At 36.0% G+C, this 26,603-nt stretch overlaps 1 protein-coding gene across 2 annotated transcripts in view; it reads right to left on the bottom strand.

The window, feature by feature from the left end:
• KIFAP3 (kinesin associated protein 3) overlaps positions 1–14,768 on the bottom strand; it is a 142,711-nt gene extending 127,943 nt beyond the window's left edge. For both annotated transcript variants that reach the window (XM_078356300.1, XM_002807710.7), the window contains exon 1: positions 14,497–14,768. In XM_078356300.1, the coding sequence (XP_078212426.1) occupies positions 14,497–14,633 (137 nt within the window). In that variant the 5' untranslated portion in view covers positions 14,634–14,768. The remainder of the gene's footprint in view (positions 1–14,496) is intronic.
• Positions 14,769–26,603: the final 11,835 nt, after the last annotated feature.

The raw sequence follows: 26,603 nt of genomic DNA, 5'->3' as shown, positions 1-26,603 counted from the left end.
ATAGAGCCTTCTCAGTAACAGCTCTGCTTCACTTTTTCATAAATGCACAAGAAAACTGGAACCAAAAGTGTGCTAAATTGACTTAGAAAAATCGTTTTTTTAATCTCGATGAGAAGTTACGCTTCACAGAGTAATATAAAACACACCTTCTATAACTACATATGATAAACTCCCTTTTGGGACAGTGTTCTTAATTATTAACTTCTGAAGTATATCCTTATGTTCCTAGATTTCATGTGGTTAGAGATATTATTATGACCCTTAAGAGAGACAATAAATGCTGATGAACCTTGTGTTGCCACCCATTCATTATCAATTTTCTTGAGAAACCAAAAATGTAGTCCTTAACTTTTCATTAAACAGGTACTTTAAAAAAACTATTCCTGTCAAAAGCATTTACTGCAAAATAAAATTGTATCAAATAATGAAATGAAAAAAAATCTGTAGATTTATACCATACAGCAAATAACAAAGCCATTGTAGGAAGTGTTCAGTCTACTCTCCATAAGCTCTCTGGCAGGACTGCTATACATCTGTTTCCTGCATCTGTTTGAAAATGACCCAAAATAGGCTGGGCACAGTGGCTCACACCTGTAATCTCAGCACTTTGGGAGGCCGAGGTGGATGGATCATTTGACGTCAGGAGTTTGAGACCAGCCTGGCCAACATGGTGAAACCCGGTGTCTATTAAAAATACAAAAATTAGCTGGGTGTGGTGGCACTCGCCTATAATCCTCCTACTTGGGAGACTGAGGCAGGAAAATCACTTGAGCCTGGGAGGTGGAGGTGGCAGTGAGCTGAAATCACGCCATTGCACTCCAGTCTGGGTGACAGAGTGAGACCTGCCTCAAATCTCAAAAAGAAAAGAGAAATACCCAATATGTAACTGTCCACAATTCCAATTGACCCTACCAACTGTTAGTATATGTATGCATTTCCACAGTTTACAGAATGGGGATGGCACAATAGGGGGACTAAAAGGGGGACTCTATTCACTGCTCACAGGTCTCATATACTGCTAGACAAGACACTAGAAGAAGCTGGAAGTACAAAGTGAAAAACTATCAAATCCTCCAACTCAGCTTATTTGAATGTAATTACTAATGATACCTTCATAAAATGTTTAAAAACTGGGACAAATGCTGAATTAGATAGGGGTGTAGGAGAGGAACGGCTGAAAACCAGGATTGTCTAGGGAAAAGAAGCAAAAAATGATGACCCTAACCAAATCTAATCCTTTCTTGCCTACTCCAAGATGCTCTTCAGTAATTATTTAGTAGTCCATTCCCATATGCAAATAAACACTTGACAAGGTCTCAGGTTAAAAGCCAAAAAAACAAAAAAACAAAACCCAACCCTGAAAACCCTACTTTGCTTAATGCCACTGTTGGATAACACCTTGATATTAATCCTATTAACACTGCTTTTCATTGTCACCAAACTCCTTTTGTGTTTTTTTTTTTCTTCATTGCTTTTCTCAAACCGATCCAAAGCTTACAAAACTTCTTTTGTTTTGATAGTTACTCTAATTAGTCTACTCACATGTGAATTCATTCCAATTACACTTCGGCTCTTATGCCACTCTCACTCTACCAAAAAAACTCTGGTCAAGGTCATCAATTTCCTCCATGTTCTAAATATTTAAAGTTTTGATCTTCACATTTTGGTCTTTATCTGTATATTATTTTTGTGTTTTGTGGGAATAAATTTTATCTTTTTTCCACAGAAATAACCAATTGTATCAGCAGGTTTTGCTGTGTCTTTTAAATTTTTTTGCTTTTTTTGGCACAAGTCATAGTCAAGCACATTTTGCATCGGGAACCAGTATGTACCCACACACATAAATGAAACAAAAAAATTCATGAAATAATGCCTATTCTTACCATGTGAAAAGCATTCTATCCTATTCACAACACACTGACACATTATAAACAGCTTAGAAATAAAAATTTATTAGGCCGGGCACGGTGGCTCACACCTGTAATCCCAGCACTTTGGGAGGCCAAGGTGGGCGGATCACGAGGTCAAGAGATGGAGACCATCCTGGCCAACATGGTGAAACCTCGTCTCTACTAAAAAATACAAAAATTAGTTGGGCATGGTGGCACGTGCCTGTAGTCCCAGCTACTCAGGAGGCTGAGGCAGGAGAATTGCTTGAACCCAGGAGGCTGAGATTGCAGTGAGCTGAGATTGTGCCACTACACTCCAGCCTGGTGACAGAGCGAGACACTGTCTCAAACAAATAAATAAATATCAAGGTGTTAAGCAACAGTTGCTGGGTTTAACATCTACCTACCTCCCACCCTCAAATTGAATTTTGATATAGTTGGTTAAATAGTGTTAGAAAAAAAGTTATTTATGAATGCAACTAACAATATAAGGTACTTGGGAATAAATCTAGTAAATGATGGGTATCATCCTTCTAAAGAATACCTGCAATACCACTGTCTCAGTGAGTTGTTTACAGTCTTTTTCTTTTTACCACTGGTTGGCAATGTTACTACTGCAAAAATGGCAATAAACTGCCTTTGCAAAAATTATAACAGAGAAATCTAACCTTACTCCAACTTGCTTCTGATTTCACATGCTACCTGCCTCTGTTGACTTTAAAACAAAAATGATAATCCCTTCCCAAAACTAGCACTGACACCACCTTTCTAAGATTGATGAAAGGCCACAAGATTAGAATTATGGGAGGGGCCTCAATTCTGCTAAACCAGTAGTAGGTTTAACTACACCTACCAGCCACTGTTCCCTAATTTGTCTTTCTATAATAATCTACTACTCCAGAGGTCACAAGATTTCTATCTTCCCCAATTGCTTCAACAGATAACAGCACTATTGTCAAAACCTAAGATTAGTCTTTGAAGTGTTTTTCAGATTTTTGTATTCTGGCCACTGACTAACTCCACCTGGACCTGGGACTTACACCAATGAACTAATTCAACTGGTTCTGTGATCCCCAACCCAGAACTGACTCAGCACAAAAAAACAGATTAAACCTGCTATAATATCATCCCCAACTCAATCAATCAGTATCTCCCATTTCCTAGCCCCCTGCCCTCCAAACTATCTTTGAAAAACCCTAACTTCCAAGTTTTGGGGGAAGCTAGAGTAATTAATCCTACCCTTAAACTCTTACTCTCCTGCAATACCACTGTCTCAGTGAGTTGTTTTTATCTCTGCAGAGGGCAAGAAGAATGCATAGGCAATTACATCACATGTGTGTCTATTTCTAGCTTTTCATTTTATTCAGCAGGTTTATTATATCAATATCTGAGGGAAGTGTTCCCAACCTGGCTCTTCCATATTTTTTCCAGTATTGTGGGACCTTTGCTAGTCCACTTAAAATTTTAAAATTGTGTTTCAAATTCGGTAAAATCTCTTTTGGGATAATGACTGAAATCATGAATTTTTAGATTAAGGCATCTAGCCATGAAAATGACAAATCTACTTAAGATTTAATTTTCTTTTAATGAAATGATGTAAATTTCTTTAGAAGGATGATACCCATCATTTACTAGATTTATTCCCAAGTACCTTATATTGTTAGTTGCATTCATAAATAACTTTTTTTCTAACACTATTTAACCAACTATATCAAAATTCAATTTGAGGGTGGGAGGTAGATAGATGTTAAACCCAGCAACTGTTGCTTAACACCTTGATATTAATGCCAATGGCTTAAACATTATTTTAGGTTTTCTCTACAGACTATCATTTGTGAATAATACCAGTTTCATTTCTTCTCTTCCTATCTTTATACCTTTTCTATTTCTTATCTTACTACCTGTTTAGGACTTGTGAAATGCTGAGGTGGTTACATAGGTATCCTTGGGTCATCTTAATGTTAGGGGAAATGCTTTGAAAGTTTCCTCATTTATTGACATCATTTTATTTTTTGAGACAGGGTCTCACTCTGTCAACCAGGCTGGGGTGCGGCGGTGTGATCACAGCTCTCTGCAGGCTTGCCTCACAGGCTCAGGTGATCCTCCCACTTCAGCCTTCCAAGTAGCTGGGACTACAGGCATGCACCACCATGCCCAGCTAAGTTTTGTATTTGTTATAGACATGGGGGGGTTTCACCATATTGCCCAGGCTGGTCTCGAACTCGTAGACTCAAGACATCCACCACCCTCAGCCTCCCACAGTGCTGGGATGACAGGTATGAGCCACCACACCTGGCTTGTTTCCTCATTTAATAAGTTTATGTCATAATTCCCTTTAATTTCTGGCTTTAGTTTTTTCCTTAAATCATGAATGTGCAGTGAGTGTCATCAAATGTTTTTCTGAATCCATTGGAGGATCACGTATTGTTCTTCTTCTTTAATCCATAAATATGCTAAATCAAATTCATTAAATACATAAAATCACACTCATATTCTTGGAATAAGCACAACTTGATAATTATGTCTTAAAACACTGTTGGATTAAATTTGCATTCTTGCTCATTCAGCCTGCAATTCTCCTTTCTAATGTCCTTTTTCTGACTTTCATATGAAGATTATTCTAAAATCTTAATATAAATTAGTTGAGGAGTATCCTTTCTAGATTTCTTGGGAGACTTGTACATAATTGGAAGCATCTGCTTCTTGAAAGTTTTGTTAGAATTTGACTTTAAAACTGTCTGGATGTAGAAGATTTTATCAGTATGAAATACTCCTTTGTAGTTTTTACAGTATACTTTTTCTTAAAGCCTATTTTATCTGACATTAATATGGTGATTCTAGCATTCTTATGCTTACTGTTTGATTGCATCCATTTACAATTAAATTATGTCCATATTTAAAAGTATATTTTTGGGGTATGACAGATAGTTGGGTCTTGCTTTTCTGTTTTCTTTTTAAAAGAAATATTAGTAATCCCTGCCTTTCCATTGGAGCATTAAAACCTACACTGTCCAATACAATAGTCACTAGCTATATGGGTCTATGTAAAATTAAACTGAAATGCATTGCATTTTAAAAATAACTAAAGCTGGGCCTGGTGGCTCACGCCTGTAATCCCAGCATTTTGGGAGGCCGAGGCGGGTGGCTCACAAGGTCAAGAGATCAAGACCATCCTGGTCAACATGGTGAAACCGCGTCTCTAATAAATAAAAATACAAAAAATTAGCTGGGCATGGTGGCACGTGCCTGTAATCCCAGCTACTCAGGAGGCTGAGGCAGAAGAATTGCCTGAACCCAGGAGGTGGAGGTTGTGGTGAGCTGAGATCGCGCCATTGCACTCCAGCCTGGGCAACAAGAGCGAAACTCCGTCTCAAATAAATAAATAAATAATAAAAAATAAAAAAAATAACTAAAAATGCAATTCCTTAGCTGTACTAGCCACGGTCAAAGTATTCATTAGCCATATAGCTAGCAGCTATGTATTTGATGATGCAGCTGTAAGATACTTCCAACAGCAAGGAAAGTTCTATTGGATAGCAGTGTTTTGGATCATTTAATGCAATTGCTGACATACTTAGATTCATACTTAGATCTATCAGTTCATTTTCATTTCCTGTTTGGCCCCTATATACTTGATTATTTTCCTAACAGCTTTGTGAATTATTATTTTTAAATTTCATTTTGTGTAGATGTTTTCGCTATACATTTTTAAATTGTTTTTGGTGGTTGCTTTAGGAAAAACAATGCTGTAGTTACCTCTTTTTTCACAAAGGATTTAATAGTTAATGCTGTGCTACTTCACAAATTGTAGGGCTATTGCCTACACCCCCCTCATTCTTTATGTTATAGCTGTCATATGTGTTATGTGTACATACCTTATAAACCCACACAAAAATTATGAAATTTTTGTGTGGGTTTATAAGGTATGTACACATAACACATGACAGCTATAAGTCATACGTATTTTTTAAAAAATTAAGTCATACGTATTTTTAAAAAATTAAGAGGGGAATAATCTCTTCATCTCTTATATTTACTCAGATATTTACAATTCCTAATGCTTTTCATAGTGGTAAAGCCAAAACGAGTTTTATCCTTCTCTCACTAACGTTAGAATTGGTAATGGAGAATTAGAGGATTAAGGTAATTCAAACCAATGCACCTTCTAAGAAAATCTTAAAAGCTGAGGGAAAAAATACTTATGTGTGTATCTCTTTGAGGGCATAACGGAACTAAACAGGCAGAAAAAATTATGGTGCTAAGATCCAGGAGAAGAAGAAAATGAAGAGAGGTAAAGCTTGAATTCAAGGCTACTTTTCCCTAGAGGCATCTGCTAACTGAAAAGAGAGGGCTGAGAGGTTGAGAATCTTTTAATAATCACATGAGGCTAGAGACACAAAAACTGGATTCTAGAGTGCACTAAACAACAGTAGCTCTGGTAAAGCTCTAAGCTTTGAGCTGGAAATAGGAGGACTACCTCCTAGGAGTAACTGTGAAACAGATGCAGACCAGTCACCAAGAAGACTAAAAAGCCCAGTTTAATGTAGTTGAATCTCTGAGAACTAATAAAGGTGACCCTGAATTTTTAATAATCCTTACTGTCATAAATATAATCTTCTCTGGAAAAAGAGAACATCATCCTAGGCCTCAAATGATTATTTATTCATTTATATTCCTATATATGACACTCAAAGAATAGTCATTGTGACTGATATTAAGTAATCTTCAGAATAAACTAGATATTATTTTTTAACTTCTAGAGTTAAAAATACAATAACCAAAATTTAAAAATGAATAGGTTTAATAGCAGATTAGATACAGGTAAGGAGATAATTTGTGGTGTAAAATATAAGTCAGAAGAAAACACCCAGAATAAAATATAGAGACAAAAAGATGTAAAATATAAGTAAAAGTATAATGCAGCAATGCATACTAAGTAGGTCTAATATATGTAATTGAAGTCCCAGAAAAAAAGCTGAGAAAGAAAGAGGACAGAAGCATTATATGAAAAGAGAACGGCTAAGTGACATTAGTAAAAATGGCAGAGTGGGGACTGCTAGAGGCTGGCACTCCCCAGAAACACTGAAAAACTAGGCAAAAAAAAAAAACCTATCACAATCAACCTGATCAGAACTCTGGAAGACAGTCAAAGGTTTACAGCAACCAAGTGAATGTTCAATCAGAAGAAAGGGTACGGTACAGAAACAGGATAGGAGATCATTATGGTCTTTTCACTCACTCTAGACATCCACCCCACTCTCAAGCACAGTGGCAGTCTTAATGATAGCAGCCCATGTTTCCACTGTTAACACTTGGTCTAGGAGAGTCATGGCGGACATGTTCCCAAGGAATTTTGTCTGATTGTTTTGCGACAGACTAGGTATCCTTTGAGGTCTGCTGCAAGGGGATTTCCTTTGTTTTTACTAATTTTAAACTCTTATCAGGATAGTCTAGCTATGCAGTCACACTGAAACCAGTGAAAGCCAAGCATACAAGCTGGTGGCCCCTGGGATAAATAGTAATAGTTGGGTCAAATAAAACACATGCTGAAAGCCTAGAGTAAAGACAAGGGAGTCAGACATTTTGGAGGAATAGACGCTTTGAAAAGCCATTGCGTGTAAAGAGGAATCTAGAAATCCATGAGCATGCTCAGGGCAGAATACATACCCAGAAAAAAAAAAACTGGTAGGACCATAAGCTTTTACCTCTGGCTGGTCTTTAGGCTCTGTGCAAGCGCCAGTGAAGGCTAAGGTGAAGTTGTAAGTTGCTTGGCTAAGTGTTGAACGCATGCTGAAACACTGAGTCAACCTGCAAAGACTGAAGAGTATTGTTTTCTTTTCGCTTTTTTCTTTGCACATCTTAATATTCAAAACACCCAGTTTTCAACAAAAAAATATGAAATGTGCAAAGAAACAAGAAACTATGGCTCATACTCAGAAAAAAAAATTTTTAACAGAAACTATCCATGCTACAGCACAAACACTGAATCCTATCAAAGACTTTAAATCAACTGTTTTAAATATGCCCAAAGAGCTAAAGAAACCAGTAAAAAGAACTAAGAAAAAGCAGAAAACATAGTATCAACAAATAAATAGTTCAAAAATATGTTATAAGGATCCAAATAAAAATACTAGAGCTGAAAAGTACAATAACTGAAATTAAAAAATCACTACAGGGTTTTTATCAGCAGATCTGAGCAGATAGAGAAAAGAATCAGAAAACTTGAAGACCATGTCCAATGAAACTGTCCATTTCAAGGCATAGAAAAAAAACAGAATGAAGAAAAATAAACAGAGCTTAAGAGACTTATGGAACACCATCTAGTATACCAACATATGCACAATGAGGGTATGAAAGGAGAGGGAGAAAGGAGCATAGAGAATGCTGGGGAAAAAAACGGTCAAAAACTTCCCAAAGTAGACAAAAGACACACTTACATATCCAAGAAGCTCAATGAACTTCAAAGAAACTCAAAGATCCACAACAAGACACTCTATACAGATTACCAGATTTCTTTAAAAAATAAAATAAAATATTTTGAATAACTTAATTTTACCCCTTAAGGAGGTAGGAAAAGAAGAGCAAACAAAATCCCAAGCTAGTAGAAGGAAATAACAGACAACAGCAATAAAAGAAATAGAGACTAGAAAAATAATAGAGAAAATGAAGCAAAAAATTAGTTACATGAAAAGATCAACAAAAATTTTTGGAAAACTTTTAGTTAGACTAAGAAAAAAAGAAGAGCCTCAAATGAAAGAGGGACATTACTGCTGCTCTTTTGATTATTAAAAAATTACAAGAGGATAATACGAACACCAACAAATTGGATAACCTACATGAAAAAGAGTAATTCCTAGAAACACACAAATTACGAAAATTGACTCAAAAGACATAGAAAATCTGAACAAAACTACAAGTAAGGTGATTGAATCGGTAATCAAAAACCTTTCAACAAAGAACAGTCCAGTAGCAGATTACTTCATTGGTGAATTCTACCAAACATTTAAAGACAAATTAACATGAATACCGCTCAAATTCCTCCAAAAGATATAAAACAGAAGAAAAACTTTCTAATTCATTCCATGAGGCCATCATTACCCTGATACCAAAGCAAGACAAAGACACTACAGGAAAACCTACAGAACAATATCCTTTATGAATATAGATGTGAAAATCCTCAAAACACTAGCAAACAGAATCCAGGAGTATATTAAAAGGACCACACAACATGGCCACAGGGGTATTTCAATATAATATACCACATTAATGGAATAAAGAAAAAAAAAGTACACAATGATCTCAATTGGTACAGAAAGAGCATCTGACAAAACCAGCATCTTTTCATGATAAAAGTACTTGATAAATTAGGAATACAAAAAAAGTTCCTTAACATAATAAAGGGCATACATGAAAAATCTACAGTCAATATAATAGTCAATGGTGAAAGCATGAAAGCTTTCCCCCTAAGATCAGGAACAAGACAAGAATGTTTATGCACTTTCCCAACATCTATTCAACATAGTACTGGAAATTCTAGCCAGGGCAATGAGGCATGGGAGAAAAAAAAAAGGCATCCAGATTGAAAAGGAAGAAGTAAAATTATTTCTATCTGCCAAAGACATAATCTTATATATAGAAAATTCCTAAAGTGGCACAAAAAAACTGGTTACAGCTAATAAATTCAGCAAAGTTGGAATACAGATCAGAACACATAAAAAATTGTTATTTTTCTATCTATTAGAACTGAAAAATATGAAAAGAAAACTGAGAAAATTTCGTTTCCCATAGCATCAAAAAGAACAAAATACTCAGGAATAAATGTAACCAAGGAACAACTGTGTATTGAAAACAACAAAAAGTTGCTGAAAGAATTTAATATGAACTAAATGAAAAGAAATCCCACTTTGGGAGGCCGAGGCGGGTGGCTCACAAGGTCAAGAGATCGAGACCATCCTGGTCAACATGGTGAAACCCCGTCTCTACTAAAAATACAAAAAATTAGCTGGGCATGGTGGCATGTGCCTGCAATCCCAGCTACTCAGGAGGCTGAGGCAGGAGAATTGCCTGAACCCAGGAGGCGGAGGTTGCGGTGAGCCGAGTTTGCGCCATTGCACTCTAGCCTGGGTAACAAGAGCAAAACTCTGTCTCAAAAAAAAAAAGCAAAGAAATCCCATGTTCATGGACTGAAGAACATAATATCGTTAAGATGACAATATTCCCCAAAGTGATCTACAGATTCATTACATTCCCAACAGTTTTTTTGTTTTTTTGGCAGAAATGAAAAAGCCAACCCTAAAATTCAAATGAAAATGCAAGGAACCCTAAATAGCTAAAACAATCTTGAAAAAGAACAACAAGTTGGAAGACTCACACTTCTGGATTTCAAAACTCACTACAAAGTTTCAGTAATCAAAACAGTGAGGTACTAGCACAAGGACTGACAGATCAATGAAATATAATTGAGAATGCAGGAATAAACCCCAACATTTTTGGTCACTTGATTTTCAAAAAGAAAATTCCCAAACCATTCATGGAGGAAAAGAACAATCTATTTGACAAATGATGTCAGAACAACTAGATGCTCACATATAAAATAATGAAGTTGGACTCTTACCATACAATAACTCAACATGAATCAAAGATATAAATTTAAGAGCTAAAACTGTAAAACTCTTCAAAGAAAATAGAAGGACAAACCTTCATGACCTTGGATCTGACAATGGTTTCTTAAATAATGATGCCGAAAGCATGAGCGACAAAAGAATAAATTAGACTTCATCAAAGATAAAAATGTTTGCATATGAAAGTTTTACATATCAGGAAAGTGCAAAGAAAACCCACAGAACAGGACAGAGTGTCTGCAAATCATGTATCTGACAAGGTTCTATTATAAAGAACTCCTTTTCCCAAAGAAGAAAGACAAATGGCAAAGAAGCACATGGAAAGCTCAGTGTCATTAGTATTAGGGAAAGGAAAATCAATACCAAAATAAGATACCATTTTATACCCACTAGTATAGTAATAATTATAAAATAAAATAAGAGTTGTTAGTAAGGATATGGAAACACTGGAATTCTCCTACATTGCTGGTGGGAATGTAAAATGGTTCAGTCACTATGGAAAACATTTTAGTAGTTCCTCATTGAATTAAACATAGAATTACCATATAGTGTGGCAATTCCAGGCCTTAGTATACACCAAAAGATAAAAAGCAGGTGTTCAAACAAAAACTTGTACAGTAATAGTTATAGCTATTATATATATTATATAATAATAGTTATATATTCCCAATAGCCAATAGGTAGAAACAGCCCAAATGTCCATCAACAAACAAGCAATAAACAAAATTTTGTATATCCATATAATGGAACACTGAATTAGTCAATTTAATGTTGCTATAACAGAATACCTGAGACTAGGTAATTTATAAGGAAAAGGGGTTTATTTAGCTCACAGTTCTGCAGGTTCAGAAATTCAAGGGCAGAACCCTGGCTTCCGGTGAGGGCTTCTGTGCTTCATTATAACATTATAACATGGTGGACAAGATCAAAAGGGAAGTGACAAGAGAGAATACCTGAGGGTCTTCCTGGCTTTATAACAACCAACTCTAGAGGGAACTAATCCATTCCCAAGAGAACTAATCCAGTCTCACGAGAGCAAGAATTCACTCAGTCAAGAGCAGCACCAAGCCATTCATGAGGGATCCACCCCCACAACTAAAACACCTCCCAAGCTCCAGCTCCCCCAAAACTGCCACATTGGGGACCAAGTTTTAACAAGACCTTTGGTGGAAACAAACTATATCCAAACGAAAGCAAGTATTATGCAGCTATATGAAAGAATTAAGTACTGATACATGCTACAACACAGATGGACCTTGATTATACTACGGGAGAAAAGTTTGACACAAAAGCCACATACTTATCTCATATAGCAGTTATTAATACAATAAACATCACTATATTAATACCTTTTAATGTCTGTATTACTTGCTAGAGTATAAATGCCATGAAGGCAGGGAATATACTTATGTTTCATTTACCAAATATGTTTTATCACTTGGCTCAATGACTTCTACACAGTAGAATCCCAACTACTGAATGAATGAAGAAATGTTGTTCACTCTTAAAATCCTTCAGTAGTTTCCCAACACACTTTAAGTCTCAAATCTTTACTATAGCTCATAAGTCCCATATGACTGGGCCCATATTTCTTTCTAGTCTTATACTGAGTTGGCTTAATAATCTATGTTTCAGGCACCTTGCTGAGTGCTGGGAATATAATACCTGACCTATATTGTGACTATTTTTGGAACTCTAGATAGTATGTGTTTAAAAGTAAACAATAGGTTGAGAATTGTAAGTTAGAGTACGCCTGAGTGTCCATACTGCTACAATAATCTTAAGACTACCTCTGACACAAATTTATTACATGAAAATCTGCTAATGGTTTAACAGTGGCTCTTTGTTCCAAAAGTAAGATAGATACATAATACCTTGCCTTTATGAAGTTTTTAAACCAGAAGGAAATATAAAGTAGTAAGATTAGGAAAAAACAAGGTATTAACTATCATGAGAACCTAACAAATATACCTGACCTGGATTGTGAAGTGGGAAAGGGAAGTTCAGGAAAGCTTTCTGGAAAAAGTGGTATTTATATCAAAACAGGAAAGATAAGGAGTCAGCTGGGCAAAGAACAGGGCAAGTTCCAGACAAAGGGAAGGGCATATAAGAATCAAACACCAAAACACATAGGGATCCAAAAAAATATTATTTTTATAAGACCAAAATATGGAATTATTGGGGTAGAAAGGGACTGAAAATATACTGCTATCTGCTGTCTTGTTAAAAACAAAATATAAAAGTAAAAATATCCTTAAAGAATGTATGTAATCACGGTCAAAAAAATAATTAAAATGGAAGGGTCTATCAGACATCATAAATGTCTTCCATCAGGCCTGTATAAATACATGTCTGCTGTATATTTCTAGTCTGAAAACAGACAATTCAAACTTTTATGAATTATATTCAAAATCAGATGAAATTGAGAAATGTATTTTTCAACCTTTCCAGATTCTAATCTTACTTTACTTCAAACATTTCATTGACTGGCTCTGTTTTATTTTTGGAACTAGATGGTATGTGTTTAAAAGTAAACAATAGGTTGAGAATTATAAGTCACAGTATGCCTGAGTGTCCATACTGGTACAATAATCTTAAGACAAACTACCTCTTACACAAATACATTACATGAAAATCAGCTAATGGTATAACAATGGCTCTTTGTTCCAGAATAATTTTAAATTTAAAGTTAAAAGACAATCTATTTTCTTCCGTCACAAAATTTTTAACCAAATTATGTTAAAAACCAACGTTAAATAAAATTCAGTGAGGAAATAAACACTGATGAAGGCTTGTATATTCATTTAAAATTTTTTACTGATAAAGTCTGGCTAATTGCCAGTTTCAGATATATTTCATAAAATGAAAAAGACAGGCAATACATGCCTATCTTGCAAGGACAGTACAGTTGATTTATTTATTAATACAATTGTTTGAATTCCTTTTATGAGTCTACTAACACTTGGAAGACTTTTCTGTGGTGATCAGAGCTCAGCCAAGCCAGAATAAAAATATTCAGTACCAGAGTATTACGACTTGAAGAATACCACCACCTTACATTCATGCTTTATTTTTTTAAAAGTATTTTTATACTCTCAGAAAGTAATACTTGTCCCATTTTCAGATGAGGAAACTGTGCCCAAAAGAATACATTTGACTATTACAGAATATTTACTGAATTAGTACTGAATTAAATTTTTTTTCTATTGGATCACTGCTTACTTCTAGTCCAGTGAGAAGTAACTTTTTTTTTCAATCAGGAATGATCTGAGTATTTGCCAGCAGTCAAATGATCCCAACAGACTACAATTTTTTTGGTGTGTAATGGATACTATAAATATCTAAAATAAATTGTGACCTATTTTATTGTCATCAAGCTTCTGAACAAATCTCTTGATAATTATGAAATGTCCTGCAAAAATTATGTTGTATAATATGGGAGTCAAATGAATGACATGAATGAGGAAAGCAGAAAGAGACTGGAAATCAACATCTCAGTCCAGCCTTCCAAAAAGCAGAAGCCATCACTTCTTTCCCCTTCATCATTTCAAAACCCCATGGCAGTGAACCCCAAACTGAGGCCTGAGGGCGGATGCACCAGACTTCATTCCCAGGCTCCCATAGGATTTATCTATTATGGGAAAATGGAGAGTCTAGGAAGAGGGGTGGGGCGAAACAAAGACAGATGCGCTTTACCCCGCCCTACCTCCCTCTCCCCTGGAATAAGGTGATGCAGTGAGGAAATCATCTTTCAATAGTATCAGGGCTCCTTGAAGTCAGGTCAGAGGACCTCGCGGCCCCCAGGGCTCTCTCTCCTTCCCCCCGCCCGCCCCCTTCACCTTTTCCCTTTCCTTTCAGTGACTTCTCTCCCTACCTCCCATTCTCTTTTCTAAACTAGCGCTGCCCAGTGACATCTCACAGCCAACCCAAGAACATCTGCAGGGCCCTGGCAAGGAGGGTAGGGCAGAGCCTCGGGGAGTCGTCACCTTTTAAGGTATCTGGCGTCCTCCCCTTGCATGGCGGCAGCGGCAGCGGCGTGGGGAGGATGAGGTATCTGAGAGGCGGGCGCAGCTATTTCCGGGGACGGTGGCCAAAGTACCCTCACACCCAGAGGCGATGCCATTCCTGAGGCCCGCAAGGCAGGGCAGCAGCGGCGCTGTGGTTACCAGGGTGAAGCCTCCAGCTCCTCCCACAGCTCCTGGGCCCCAAAACGCTGGAGCGGCCCAGACCCGCCCAGAGTCGCCTTTGCTGGGCAGTCAGGGCGCATGCGCTTGCTCTGCACCACTTGTATGCGCAGGCTCAGTCTGAGGCACTGACCTCTGAGTTTGACGCAACGGGGAGCGGAGCAGTTTTAACGCAGATTTGAGCGTCCGCGGTTAAGGAGTGTTTCCGTAGTCACCGCCCCCTTGAGGATGGGAATAGAAAGGGCTGTCAGGTCCTTTTGAAAGTAGGGAGGGAAATCCGATAACCTTTTAGTGAATGCTATAGAGCAGTCCAGTCCTCGGCTAATAACCTGTAATGGGAGGTTTCTATTTGGGGGCCTAGATTGCGCTGATTGCACTGACAAGCTGTAATTTGTGGAAATAATCTGGCTCTAGTACAAAATGGATATAATTAATATCAGCGTTCAAAGTGGCAGGTCTGTCACTTTGATGTCTTAAATCCAGAATACACCTCCCCCAACCAAAACCAAAAAACAAACCAGTTCCTGAAATCTCAACTCCACCAATTATCCCTAACTCTGGCTATGTTTAGAATTGCTCTTTTGAGGCAGGCAGTTGTTAGCAGTGCAGGGCATAGGAAAGAAGGGTTGTTTTTTAACTGAATGTTCTCTGCATTAAGATCTATTCCCATGGGTTCAGCTATTATGTCTATGCAAATGATTTAGGTTAATTTATTTGATAAATGTGAATTGAGGGCTGGTTGGGTGCCAAACACCAAACCAGACTCTAGAGATGCAAAGAAATCACCTCCACTACCCCTCCTCACCTATAATCTTGTCACTTACTCACTGTCATATAGTCCTGTTTTCCGAATTGCCTTGAGACGTATAGGTAGTTACTCTGCTGCTTTTTTCAAATGCAGTAAGTTGATGCAATTATTGCTTATCCTTTATATGTAAAATACCATGTTAAGACACTGCATGGTATATTAAATATAGAAATACAGTTCATACCCAAAAAATATGTTTATCTTCCCACCCATTCACACCAGCTACACTATTTCTGTAGTTGTTATAGTCATTCTTTCATTCTGCCAGGGAAGAAAATTTGAAGCTAATTTTGACTCCTTCATCTGCTTCACGCCCTCTTACTAAACGGTTACAAAATTCTATCTTTTCTCCCTTCAAGATATTCATGTGGTACAGTTTTTCTTCTTCATTCTTACTTCTATCAATAGTCTAACCACTTTATACCTAGAGTACTGCAATTCCTTCCTCACTGGACTTCCTATTTTTTGTTTTTCTAAATATTCATTCTGCAAACTGATGTAAAACTTTACAAATTATTATTCATGACACCTTTAATGGTAATTAGCAGGCCAGATTACTTAAAACCTTCACAGTAACTAAAATGGGAAGACCAAAATATACATTAAAATGCATAGGTAATATAACAAGGATTTTTGCAATGTAAGTTAGCTCCTTGGGCTTAGAGAATTTATTTTGTTCACTTCAGTATTCAACCCAGAGTTGTCACTGAATGACTATTTGGTGTTGGAAAAAATGAAACCTAAGTTTGAAAAAAACAACAACAACAATAACCTGGAAAAAATGCCCAGAGTCCAGAAATAAAGAGAGGGCTGGAAACCAGAGCAATACATAGATAACTGAAACTGGGACTGAAATAGAGAAGCTGTCAGTCTATGGCAGGAAAAGTACAAGATGAGCCTGGAACATTTTATGCTTGACAGTAAGGACATAGTGAAAGACTAACAAGATTATGTAAAAAGGACACTAGTGAATTTGAGACAATTTGAGTATCACTGGGATTGATTTAACACATTAAATAAATAAATAAATAAATTAATTAATTAAATCCATAATGATAACAACATAGAAAAACAGGAAAAAAAGAACCCACTTCCATTGGAGGCAACTACTACATCAGATCTTTACTCTGAAAACTGGTAATTAAAAGAAAGAATTAAGCATTTAATCTAATTCTTTTGGAAATAAACCAGAATTCACCTCCTTTTGCAAGAAAAGCCTCTTCTTAAGAGAAAATATCGGGTAGGAATGGAGAAAAATAATGATAGCTACTATTTTGCAAGCCCCAATAAACAATGGATTCAAATAAGCCCTATTAATTTACTTTAAAATAATTTAAAGTGAGGCAAAGTTGTACCCCACATATTACTTGATAATTCTAAAGGGAAAGAAATGTTACTTTACAATGAGGAGATCTGGCTGTCAGCATTTTAAACAGACAAGCAAACAGCTTCATTAAAGTGATGCTACCTGATAGCATATATAATAGGAACCATGTAAGATCACCTATGAAGTATTGTTGTCAAAAATTAACCTGAATCTGACCAAACTGTTAGATCTAACATCCAGTACTAAATAAAACTATAATTCTGAAAAGTGGTAAACAAAATTAATAGGATATCAAAATGTATCACAACAGAATAATAATTGTAAGGTATGTTATCGGTAGAGGAATCAAATCCTAATGGGACAAAAAGAGATATCTGGACCCATGCATGTATGAAAACTTGAAATATAACAGAGGCTAATATTTGGATCATTGTGGAAAACGGATTTTCAATAAATCGTTGTGAGACAATTGGTTGTAGGTAAAATAAATTGGATGCCTATCTCATGCCACATACAAAAATTAATTCTATATTGAATAAACAAATATAAAAAACAGAACTTTAAAACATTGAGAAACAAATATAAATTATCTTTATAACCTTCAGTTAAGCACACATTTTTAAAACAACTGATCTTTGTATAAGAACACTAAAAACAATGCATTTACTATTATTTAAAATTATTAATTTCTAATTTCAACCACAACACCACAATGTGAAAGAATAAGTCAAAACTTATATAATCTGTTTACATCACATAAAAACTAACAAAGGATTAGTATTAAAAGTACTTTATGATCCCATGTAAATAAAAAAGAAAAGAGAAACAACCCAATGGGAAATGAGCAAACAAAAAAAATAAAACATGAAACAATGCTCAACCTCAATAGTAATGAGAAAGGTGCCAATTAAAACCATAAAAATGTATTATTTTATATTGACTAGGGTGTAAAAAATCAACCTGACAATACCAGGTGCTGGTGAAAATGTGAAGCCCTGGAAACTATTAAGTGAACACTTCAAGTGTGAGTATACACCAGGGCAACCACTTGAAAATAAAATGTCAGATTATTTTGTAAAGTTGAATAGGCACATACCCTAAATCTCAGCAATTCTACTCTTAGTTCTATACTTCACAAAATTGTTCCAAAATCATTAGAGAAGTATTGAGCTTAGCAGAAAAAGAAAAATGGAAAACAATAACAAAATACTTCTGCAGGAGAATGAATGAATACATTTGAAATATTCACACAATACAATAATATGCAGCAGAGAAAGTTGATGAATTAGAACTTTACATGCGACACGGAAGAATGTTAGAAACACGATATTGAGTGAAAAATTGTCATGATTAAATACAGCATGTTGCTTTATTTACACTGCACTATAATTCATGTACAATAAAATGCAGTCTTCTTGGCCTACAGTTCTGTGAGTTTTGACAAACTCATAAGTCACGTAATTACCTGCACAATCAAAATATAGAGCAGTTCTGTCATCCCCCAAAATTCCCTTTTCTTCCTTTGGAGTTGTCCTATCCCCACGACCCCAGGCTCTGGTAAATACTGATCTGTTCTCTGTTCCTATAATTTTGCCTTTTCCAGAATGTCATCTAAATGTATTCATAAGTGTTGTTGCCTTTTGAATCTAGTTTCTTTCACTTAGCACAATGCATTTGAAGACAATCCATGTTGTTTTCAGTCCTTTTATTATTATATCATTGTTAGGTACTATTCCATGGCATGAATGTACCACATTTTATTTATCCACCAACTGAAAGACATTTGAGTTGCTTCTAGCTTTTGGCAAACTATGAATAAAGCTACTAAAAAAAATGTACATACAGACTTTTGTGTTAATTAGTTTTTTTTCTCCTGGGCAATTATCTAAGATTAGGTTTACTTTGTTATATGGTCAATACGTGAATGACTCTGTACAAAACCGCCAAACCATTTTCCAAAGTGCCTGCCATTCCGCATTTCTGACAACAATGTATGAGTACAGATTTAGCCACATCCTTTCCAGCCCTTGGTTTTGGGGTTTTTTAATTTGTCTGTTTACTCTGGTCATTCTAATAGGTGTACAGGGCAATCTCACTTGATTTTAATTGCATTTCCCTGGTTATTAATGGTATGAGCCTATTTTCATATGTTAATTACCATTTCTATACCACTTTTGAAGTCTCTTCAAATTTTTTGTCCATTTTAGATTTACATTTTTGCCAGACTGATAAACTGAGCACAGACATATCAACAGATCAGTAGATAGAAATAGGACAAATTACTAATATCTGAAATGAAAGAAAGGACATCACTTAGATTCCACAAGTATAAAAATGATAATTTTAAAATTATGAACAACTTTATAATAATAAATTCAATGACTTAAATGAAATAAGCAAATACCATGAATGATATTTATTAAGATGGAGACAAGTGGCACATGCCTGTAATCCCAGCTACTCAGGAAGCTGAGGCAGGAGAACTGCCTGAACCCAGGAGGCGGAGGTTGCAGTGAGCCGAGATCGTGCCATTGCACTCCAGCCTGGGTAACAGGAGCGAAACTCCGTCTCAAAAAAAAAAGAAATTGAATACCTAATGACAGTATTTTCCACAAACTATACTTCAGATGTAAATAACTTCACTTATGAATTCTACCAAGCAAGTAATTAAGATAATGTCAATTTACATACTTTCTGAAAATAGAAAATGAAAGCACATCTACCAACTAATTTTAAAATGTCAGCATTATCCTAATATCAAAATTAGAAAATGATACTACAAAATAAAAGCTACAAATATCCTTAGTGAACATATATGCAAAAATCTTTAATAAAATATTAGCAAATCAAACCAGCAATACATAAAAAGAATGCTACATTATGACCAAATGGGGTTTATCCCAGGAACACAAGGTTGGTTTAACACATAAAAATCCAATAATTAATTTTTCATTTTGCTATATAGTTTGGAAACTTGATCCTGCAAACCTTATGTTAAAGTTAGAACTCCAATGTGGAAGGCAGGGCCTAATGAGAGATGTTTGAGTGATACAGGCAGATCCCTCGATGACTTGGTGCTTTTCTTGTGGTTATTAGTGAGTTCTTGCTCATTAGTTCCTGTGAGAGCTGGTTGGTAAAAAGAGCCTGGCACCTCCCCCACCTCTTGCCGTCTATCTTGCCATGTGATCACTCTACATGCTGGCTCCCTTTCCGCTTCCACCTTGAATGGAAGCAACCTGAAGCCCTCACCAGAAGCAGATACCGGCACCATACTTCTTGTACAGGCAGAAGAACAATGAGCCAAATGAACTTTTCTTTTTAAATCACATAACCTCAGGTATTCCTTTATATCAACACATATGAACAAAGAAACATATTAACACTGCAAAAGTAAAAAATTATATGGTCATCTCAACAGAGGCAGAAAATTAGTATGACAGAATCCATGATTTTAAAAACCTATTAGCAGTCTAAGAATAGAAAGTGACTTCTTCACCCTAATAAAGAATATCTATATGGGTTTACTTCTGGGTTCTCTGTTCTGTTTTGTTGTTCTATATGTCTTTTTCATGCCAGTATAATACTATTTTAATTACCATAGCTTTGAAAACAGAAAACATAATGCCTCAATCTTTATTCTTCTTTCTCAAGATTGTTTTGGCTTTTTGGAGTTCTTCATGGTTTCACATGGGCTTTAGGGTTTTTTTGTTTTTGTTTTTGTTTTTTTAAAAATATTTCTGTAAAAAGAATGCCAATGTATTTTGATAGAGATAGCACTGACTGTGTAAATTGCTTTGGCTAGCGTGGAATTTTTTTTAACAATATGAAGTGTTCCAATCTATAAACAAGGGATGTTTTTCTATTTATTTTAATAATTTTGGTAGATTTATTCCCTAGGTATTTATTGGTTTCAGGTGATATTACCAGTGGTGATTGAAAAGGGAAAGTGAAACTATTTTGATTTACAGATAAAAAGCTACTAGAACTAATAATTAGTAATATCATAGAATACAAAGTTATTATAAAATTCAATTGCATTGACTTATAGTAGCAATGAATAATTGAAAAATAAAATTTATAAATACCACTGATAATATCACTGGAGAGCAATAAATATCTAGGGATAAATCTACCAAAAATTGTTCAAGACCTGTGCACTGAAAGCCATGAAACAGTACTAAGAGAAATTAAAGATGACCTAGGAAAATGGAAAAGTGTGTCATGACTATAGATTGAATGATTCAATATTGTTAGCACCAATTTCCCTCAAATTTATAGTTCTATATAATTTCAATCAAATACTAGCAATTTTTTTTTACAAATTGACAGGCTGATTATTTTACATGAAAATGCAAAGAACCTCTAATAGTTTACACAATTTGGAAGAACAAATTTGAAGGACATTATAATTGAAAGACCTACTATAACTTTACTCATCAGTTCAGTGTGTATTGGCATAAGGATAGACATATACATAGAATAATGAAAGAGAATAAAGAATACAAAGAGAGTGACTCAGTTGTGGTTCAGTTAACTTTTCAGATAATTTCGTAAAACTTTTAAAAATTCACAGAAAGTTGCAAAAATAGTATAGAGATATCTAGATAACTTCACCTAGTTTCACCCAATAGTGACATCTTCCATAAATGTATTATAATCAGAAACCCAAAAACTGAGAGTGGTACAATGTATGCATATAATTCTATGCCATTTTATCACATGTGTAAATTCCTATAACCACTACCTCAATCAGTATCTAGAATTATTCCATCACCACAAAAATCTACTGAAATCCACATTTCATGGGATTGAATGAAGTATAGAAACTGCATCTCCCTTTAAGTCACTTTACTCTTTTCCATTTTTAATATAATTATCTTTAAAATTTCCTCTATATACATTTAGAACTATGTAAGTATTATCATTTTGCTTTAATCATAAAACAACTTAGAAAACCTAAAAGGAGAAGGAAGATCTATCACTGAAATTTGAACTTCCCTTTGAAAGACCTCATTAATAAATGAAATGGTAAGTCACAGACTGAAAGTATTTGCCATGAACCTGTCTGACAAAATAATCGTATCCATGATATCAAAAGAACTATTACAAGTCAATACAGCTAAACAACCTAACTAAAAAATGAGCAATTGGTTTACAAAAATGTCATGAAAGGAGATACATGGCTAGCTAATAAGCACATGATGACTCAAATTCATTAGTCATTATGGAAATGGAAATTGAATCCACACCAAAATATGCGATTATACATCTGTATTAGTTTTCTATTGCTGCAATAACAAACGGCAACTTAATGGCTTAAAATACAAATTTATCATCTTAGAATTCTGTAGATCAGAAGTCTGCAGTGAGTCTCACTAAGTTAAAATCAAGATACCAACAGTGCTCTATTGTTTTCTGGATGCTCTAGAAGAGAATCCGTTTCCTTGCCATTTTTAACTGTTACAGGCCATCCACATTCCTTCCCTGATAGCCTCTTTCTTCATCTTCAAAGCCAGCAACAGTGGCCCAAGTCCTTCTGATTATTGACATCTCACAGGTCCTTATTCTGTTATCACCTCTCTCTACTACCACAGCCAGGAAAGGTTTTCTACTTTTAGGGATGCTTGTGGACCCCACTGGATAATTCAGGATAATCTCTCCATGTTAAAGTGGGTCCTTAACTTTAATCACATCTATCAAGTTCTTTTTGCTTTGTAGGTAATATTTACAGATTCCAGAGATGGGATGTGAGCACTTTTTTTTTACTGCATTTTAGGTTTTGGGGTACATGTGAAGAACATGCAAGATAGTTGCATAGGTACACACATGGCAGTGTGTTTTGCTGCCTTCCTCCCCTTCACCTATATCTGGCATTTCTCCCCATGCTATCTCTCCCCAACTTCCCACCCCCCACTGTCCCTCCCTTATTCCCCCAACAGACCCCAGTGTGTAGTGCTCCCCTCGCTGTGTCCATGTGTTCTCATTGTTCAACACCCACTCTATGAGTGAGAACATGAGGTATTTCATTTTCTGTTCTTGTGTCAGTTTGCTGAGAATGATGTTCTCCAGGTTCATCCATGTCCCTACAAAGGACATGAACTCATCATTTTTGATTGCCGCATGATATTCCATGGTGTATATGTGCCACATTTTCCCTGTCCAGTCTATCATCGATGGGCATTTGGGTTGATTCCAGGTCTTTGTTATTGTAAACAGTGCTGCAATGAACATTTGTGTGCATGTGTCCTTATAGTAGAATGATTTATAATCCTTTGGATATATCCCCAGTAATGGGATTTGTGGGTCAAATGGAATTTCTATTTCTAGGTCCTTGAGGAATCGCCACACTGTCTTCCACAATGGTTGAACTAATTTACACTCCCACCAGCAGTGTAAAAGTGTTCCTATTTCACTGCATCCTCTCCAGCATCTGTCGTCTCCAGATTTTTTAATGATCGCCATTCTAATTGGCATGAGATGGTATCTCAATGTAGTTTTGATTTGCATTTCTGTAATGACCAGTCATGATCAGCATTTTTTCATATATTTGTTGGCCTCATGTATGTCTTCTTTGATAAAGTGTCTGTTCATATCCTGTGCCCACTTTTGAATGGGCTTGTTTATTTTTTTTCTTGTAAATCTGTTTTAGTTATTTGTAAATTCTGGATATCAGCCCTTTGTCAGATGGGTAAACTGCAAAAATTTTTTCCCATTCTGTTGGTTGCCGATTCACTCTAGTGACTGTTTCTTTTGCCGTGCAGAAGCTGTGGAGTTTCATTAGGTCCCATTTGTCTATTTTGGCTTTTGTTGCCAATGCTTTTGGTGTTTTGGTCATGAAGTCCTTGCCTACTCCTATGTCCTGAATGGTTTTGCCTAAGTTTTCTTCTAGGGTTCTTATGGTGTTAGGTCTTATGTTTAAGTCTTTAATCCATCTGGAGTTAATTTTAGTGTAAGGTGTCAGGAAGGCGTCCAGTTTCTGCTTTCTGCACATGGCTAGCCAGTTTTCCCAACACCATTTATTAAACAGGGAATCCTTTCCCCATTGCTTGTCTTTGTCAGGTTTATCAAAGATTGTATGGTTGTAGATATGTTGTGTTGCCTCCGATGCCTCTGTTCTGTTCCATTGGTCTATATCTCTGTTTTGGTACCAGTACCATGCTGTTTGTTTTTATTACTGTGGCCTTGTAGTACAGTTTGAAGTCAGGTAGCATGATGCCCCCCGCTGTGTTCTTTTTGCTTAGAATTGACTTGGCTATGCAGGCTCTCTTTTGGTTCCATATGAAGTTTAAGGTGGTTTTTTCCAGTTCTGTGAAGAAGGTCATTGGTAGCTTGATGGGGATGGCGCTGAATCTGTAAACTACTTTGGGCAGTATGGCCATTTTCATGATATTGATTCTTCCTAAGCATGAACATGGAATGTTTCTCCATCTGTTTGTGTCCTCTCTTGTTTCTCTGAGAAGTGGTTTGTAGTTCTCCTTGAAGAGGTCCTTTACATTCCTTGTTAGTTGTATTCCTAGGTATTTTATTCTCTTTGTAGCAATTGTGAATGGCAGTTCGTTCTTGATTTGGCTCTCTTTAAGTCTGTTATTGGTGTATAGGAATGCTTGTGATTTTTGCACATTGATTTTGTATCCTGAGAATTTGCTGAAGTTGCTTATCAGTTTCAGGAGTTTTTGGGCTGAGACGATGGGGTCTTCTAGATATACTATCATGTCGTCTGCAAATAGAGACAATTTGGCTTCCTCCTTTCCTATTTGAATACCTTTATTTCTTTTTCTTGCCTGATTGCTCTGGTTTGTGAGCACCATTTTTTTTAATGGGGTGAGAGGGGTGGGAGCATTATTTTACCTGCCATAATACCTACCATAATGATTAATATTAAATTGTCAGACAATACCAAGTGGTGGTAAGAATGTGGAGCTACTGGAGTTCTAATACTTGTGAGAATGCAAAATCAAACAACCTATTGGAAGACAGCTCTATAATTTCTTCAACAGTTAAATGTTGAAGAAACTATAGAGACAGAATATTTACCATACAACCAGCAATTCCATGCCTATGTATCTACCCAAGAAAAATGAAAACATATATCCACAACAATTATTGCTCACAAATGTTCATGGTAGCCTTATTAATAACTAACAGAAAACTGGAAAAAACCCAAATGTCTATTAACATGTCAATTGATACAAATGGTGGGATATTCACACAATGGATACTACTTAGCATTAAAAAAAAACAACCCCAAACTACTGATACATACGACAACATGAATGCATCTTTAAAATAAATCATGATGAAGAAAGAACCATATGGTTTGACTCCATTTATAAGAAATTCTTGAACAGAAAAAAACAAGTCCCGATCTATTATGACAGAAAGCAGACAAGTGGTTGCCTTATGCTAGTGATAGATGGTGGATAGACTGCAGCCAGGCAGGAGGAAACTTTAGGGTAATGGTTACCCATGTGAATACAATTATTAAAGCTCAGCAAGCTGTATACTTGTATTGATTTTACTGCATATAAACTTTTAAATTGTGTATAAAAATAAATTATACATTCATTATGTTGTATATATTTTTGATGTTATTGTTTTAAAAGATATAATGAGCAAGGAAAAAAGTAGTAAGCCAAATTGGTGGGTTAAATAGCATATTAAACACAGTTGGTCGGGCACGGTGGCTCACACCTGTAATCCCAGCACTTTGGGGCGCCATGGTGGGAGGATCACTTGAGGTCGGGAGTTCAAGACTAGCCTGTAAAACCCTGTCTCTACTAACAATACAAAAATTAGCAAGGTGTGGTAACATGTCCCTGTAATCCCAGCTACTTAGGAGACTGAGGCAGGAGAATGGCTTGAACCCAGCAGGCAGAGGTTGCAGTAAGCCAAGATCGCGCCACTGAACTCCAGCCTGGGTGACAGACAGAGTGATACTCTGCCTCAAAAAAAAAAACAATTTTTGCTTAACAGAGAGCATATTAGTGATATTATAGGGAAAGGCAATAGTACATACAAAGACACAAAAGCATGAAATGTCATGGTACATTTAGGTAACTGTATGTAGTTTGAGACAGAATTAGGTTTGGGTGAAATGGCATGAAATATAAGTTGGGAAAAGACAGCAGGGGCAAGATCATGGAGAACCTGGTATAAGAGAACATGGTATTTAGATATTTCCTGCAGGCCTGAGGAGCCATAATATAGGAAAGTCATATGCTGAGATTTATTACTTTTAGGAATATTAATTGCTCTATATTTTATCCACACAGCAACAGAAAACAGAGGGGTAATAATTACGTTTTTAAAATACTCCAAGTATGTTGTTTTTAAATTTCAATTCTGATTTGCTTCAACAGTACACAGAAAATCTTTCTTACCTTGTGATCGCTTTTGGGATGCCATCAAATGGCCAATGGGGCCCAAAGAGTCCATATCCACTGGCTAGTAATGCCATCATCTTGTCACCTTTCTAATTAGTTTGAATTCACGTAGCACATCTTATTTCAAAGGAGATTTCAGTTAAAAGGACCCTTTAAAATAATTCTCCTCCTGGTGGTGGTAACCACTGTTTCAACTAGTATGACATAACACAGTAACTATGACATCATTGGGTTGCTCCTAGGATCAGGAAAGGGAGGGGTGTGGCCCACTAGAAAAATAAATAATGAATTCCTGTGCTTTTTTTCTTTAACCAAATCACTTCCAGCCTGAATAATACTTTGAGAAAATAGTCATGCAATATGCCAAACTGATGAATCTTAAAGACATACA

Source organism: Callithrix jacchus, chromosome 18, assembly GCF_049354715.1.
Source record: "Callithrix jacchus isolate 240 chromosome 18, calJac240_pri, whole genome shotgun sequence".
Taxonomy (NCBI): domain Eukaryota; kingdom Metazoa; phylum Chordata; class Mammalia; order Primates; family Cebidae; genus Callithrix; species Callithrix jacchus.
The sequence above is the reverse complement of the archived record's forward strand: the minus strand, read 5'-3'. Positions and strand labels throughout refer to the sequence as shown.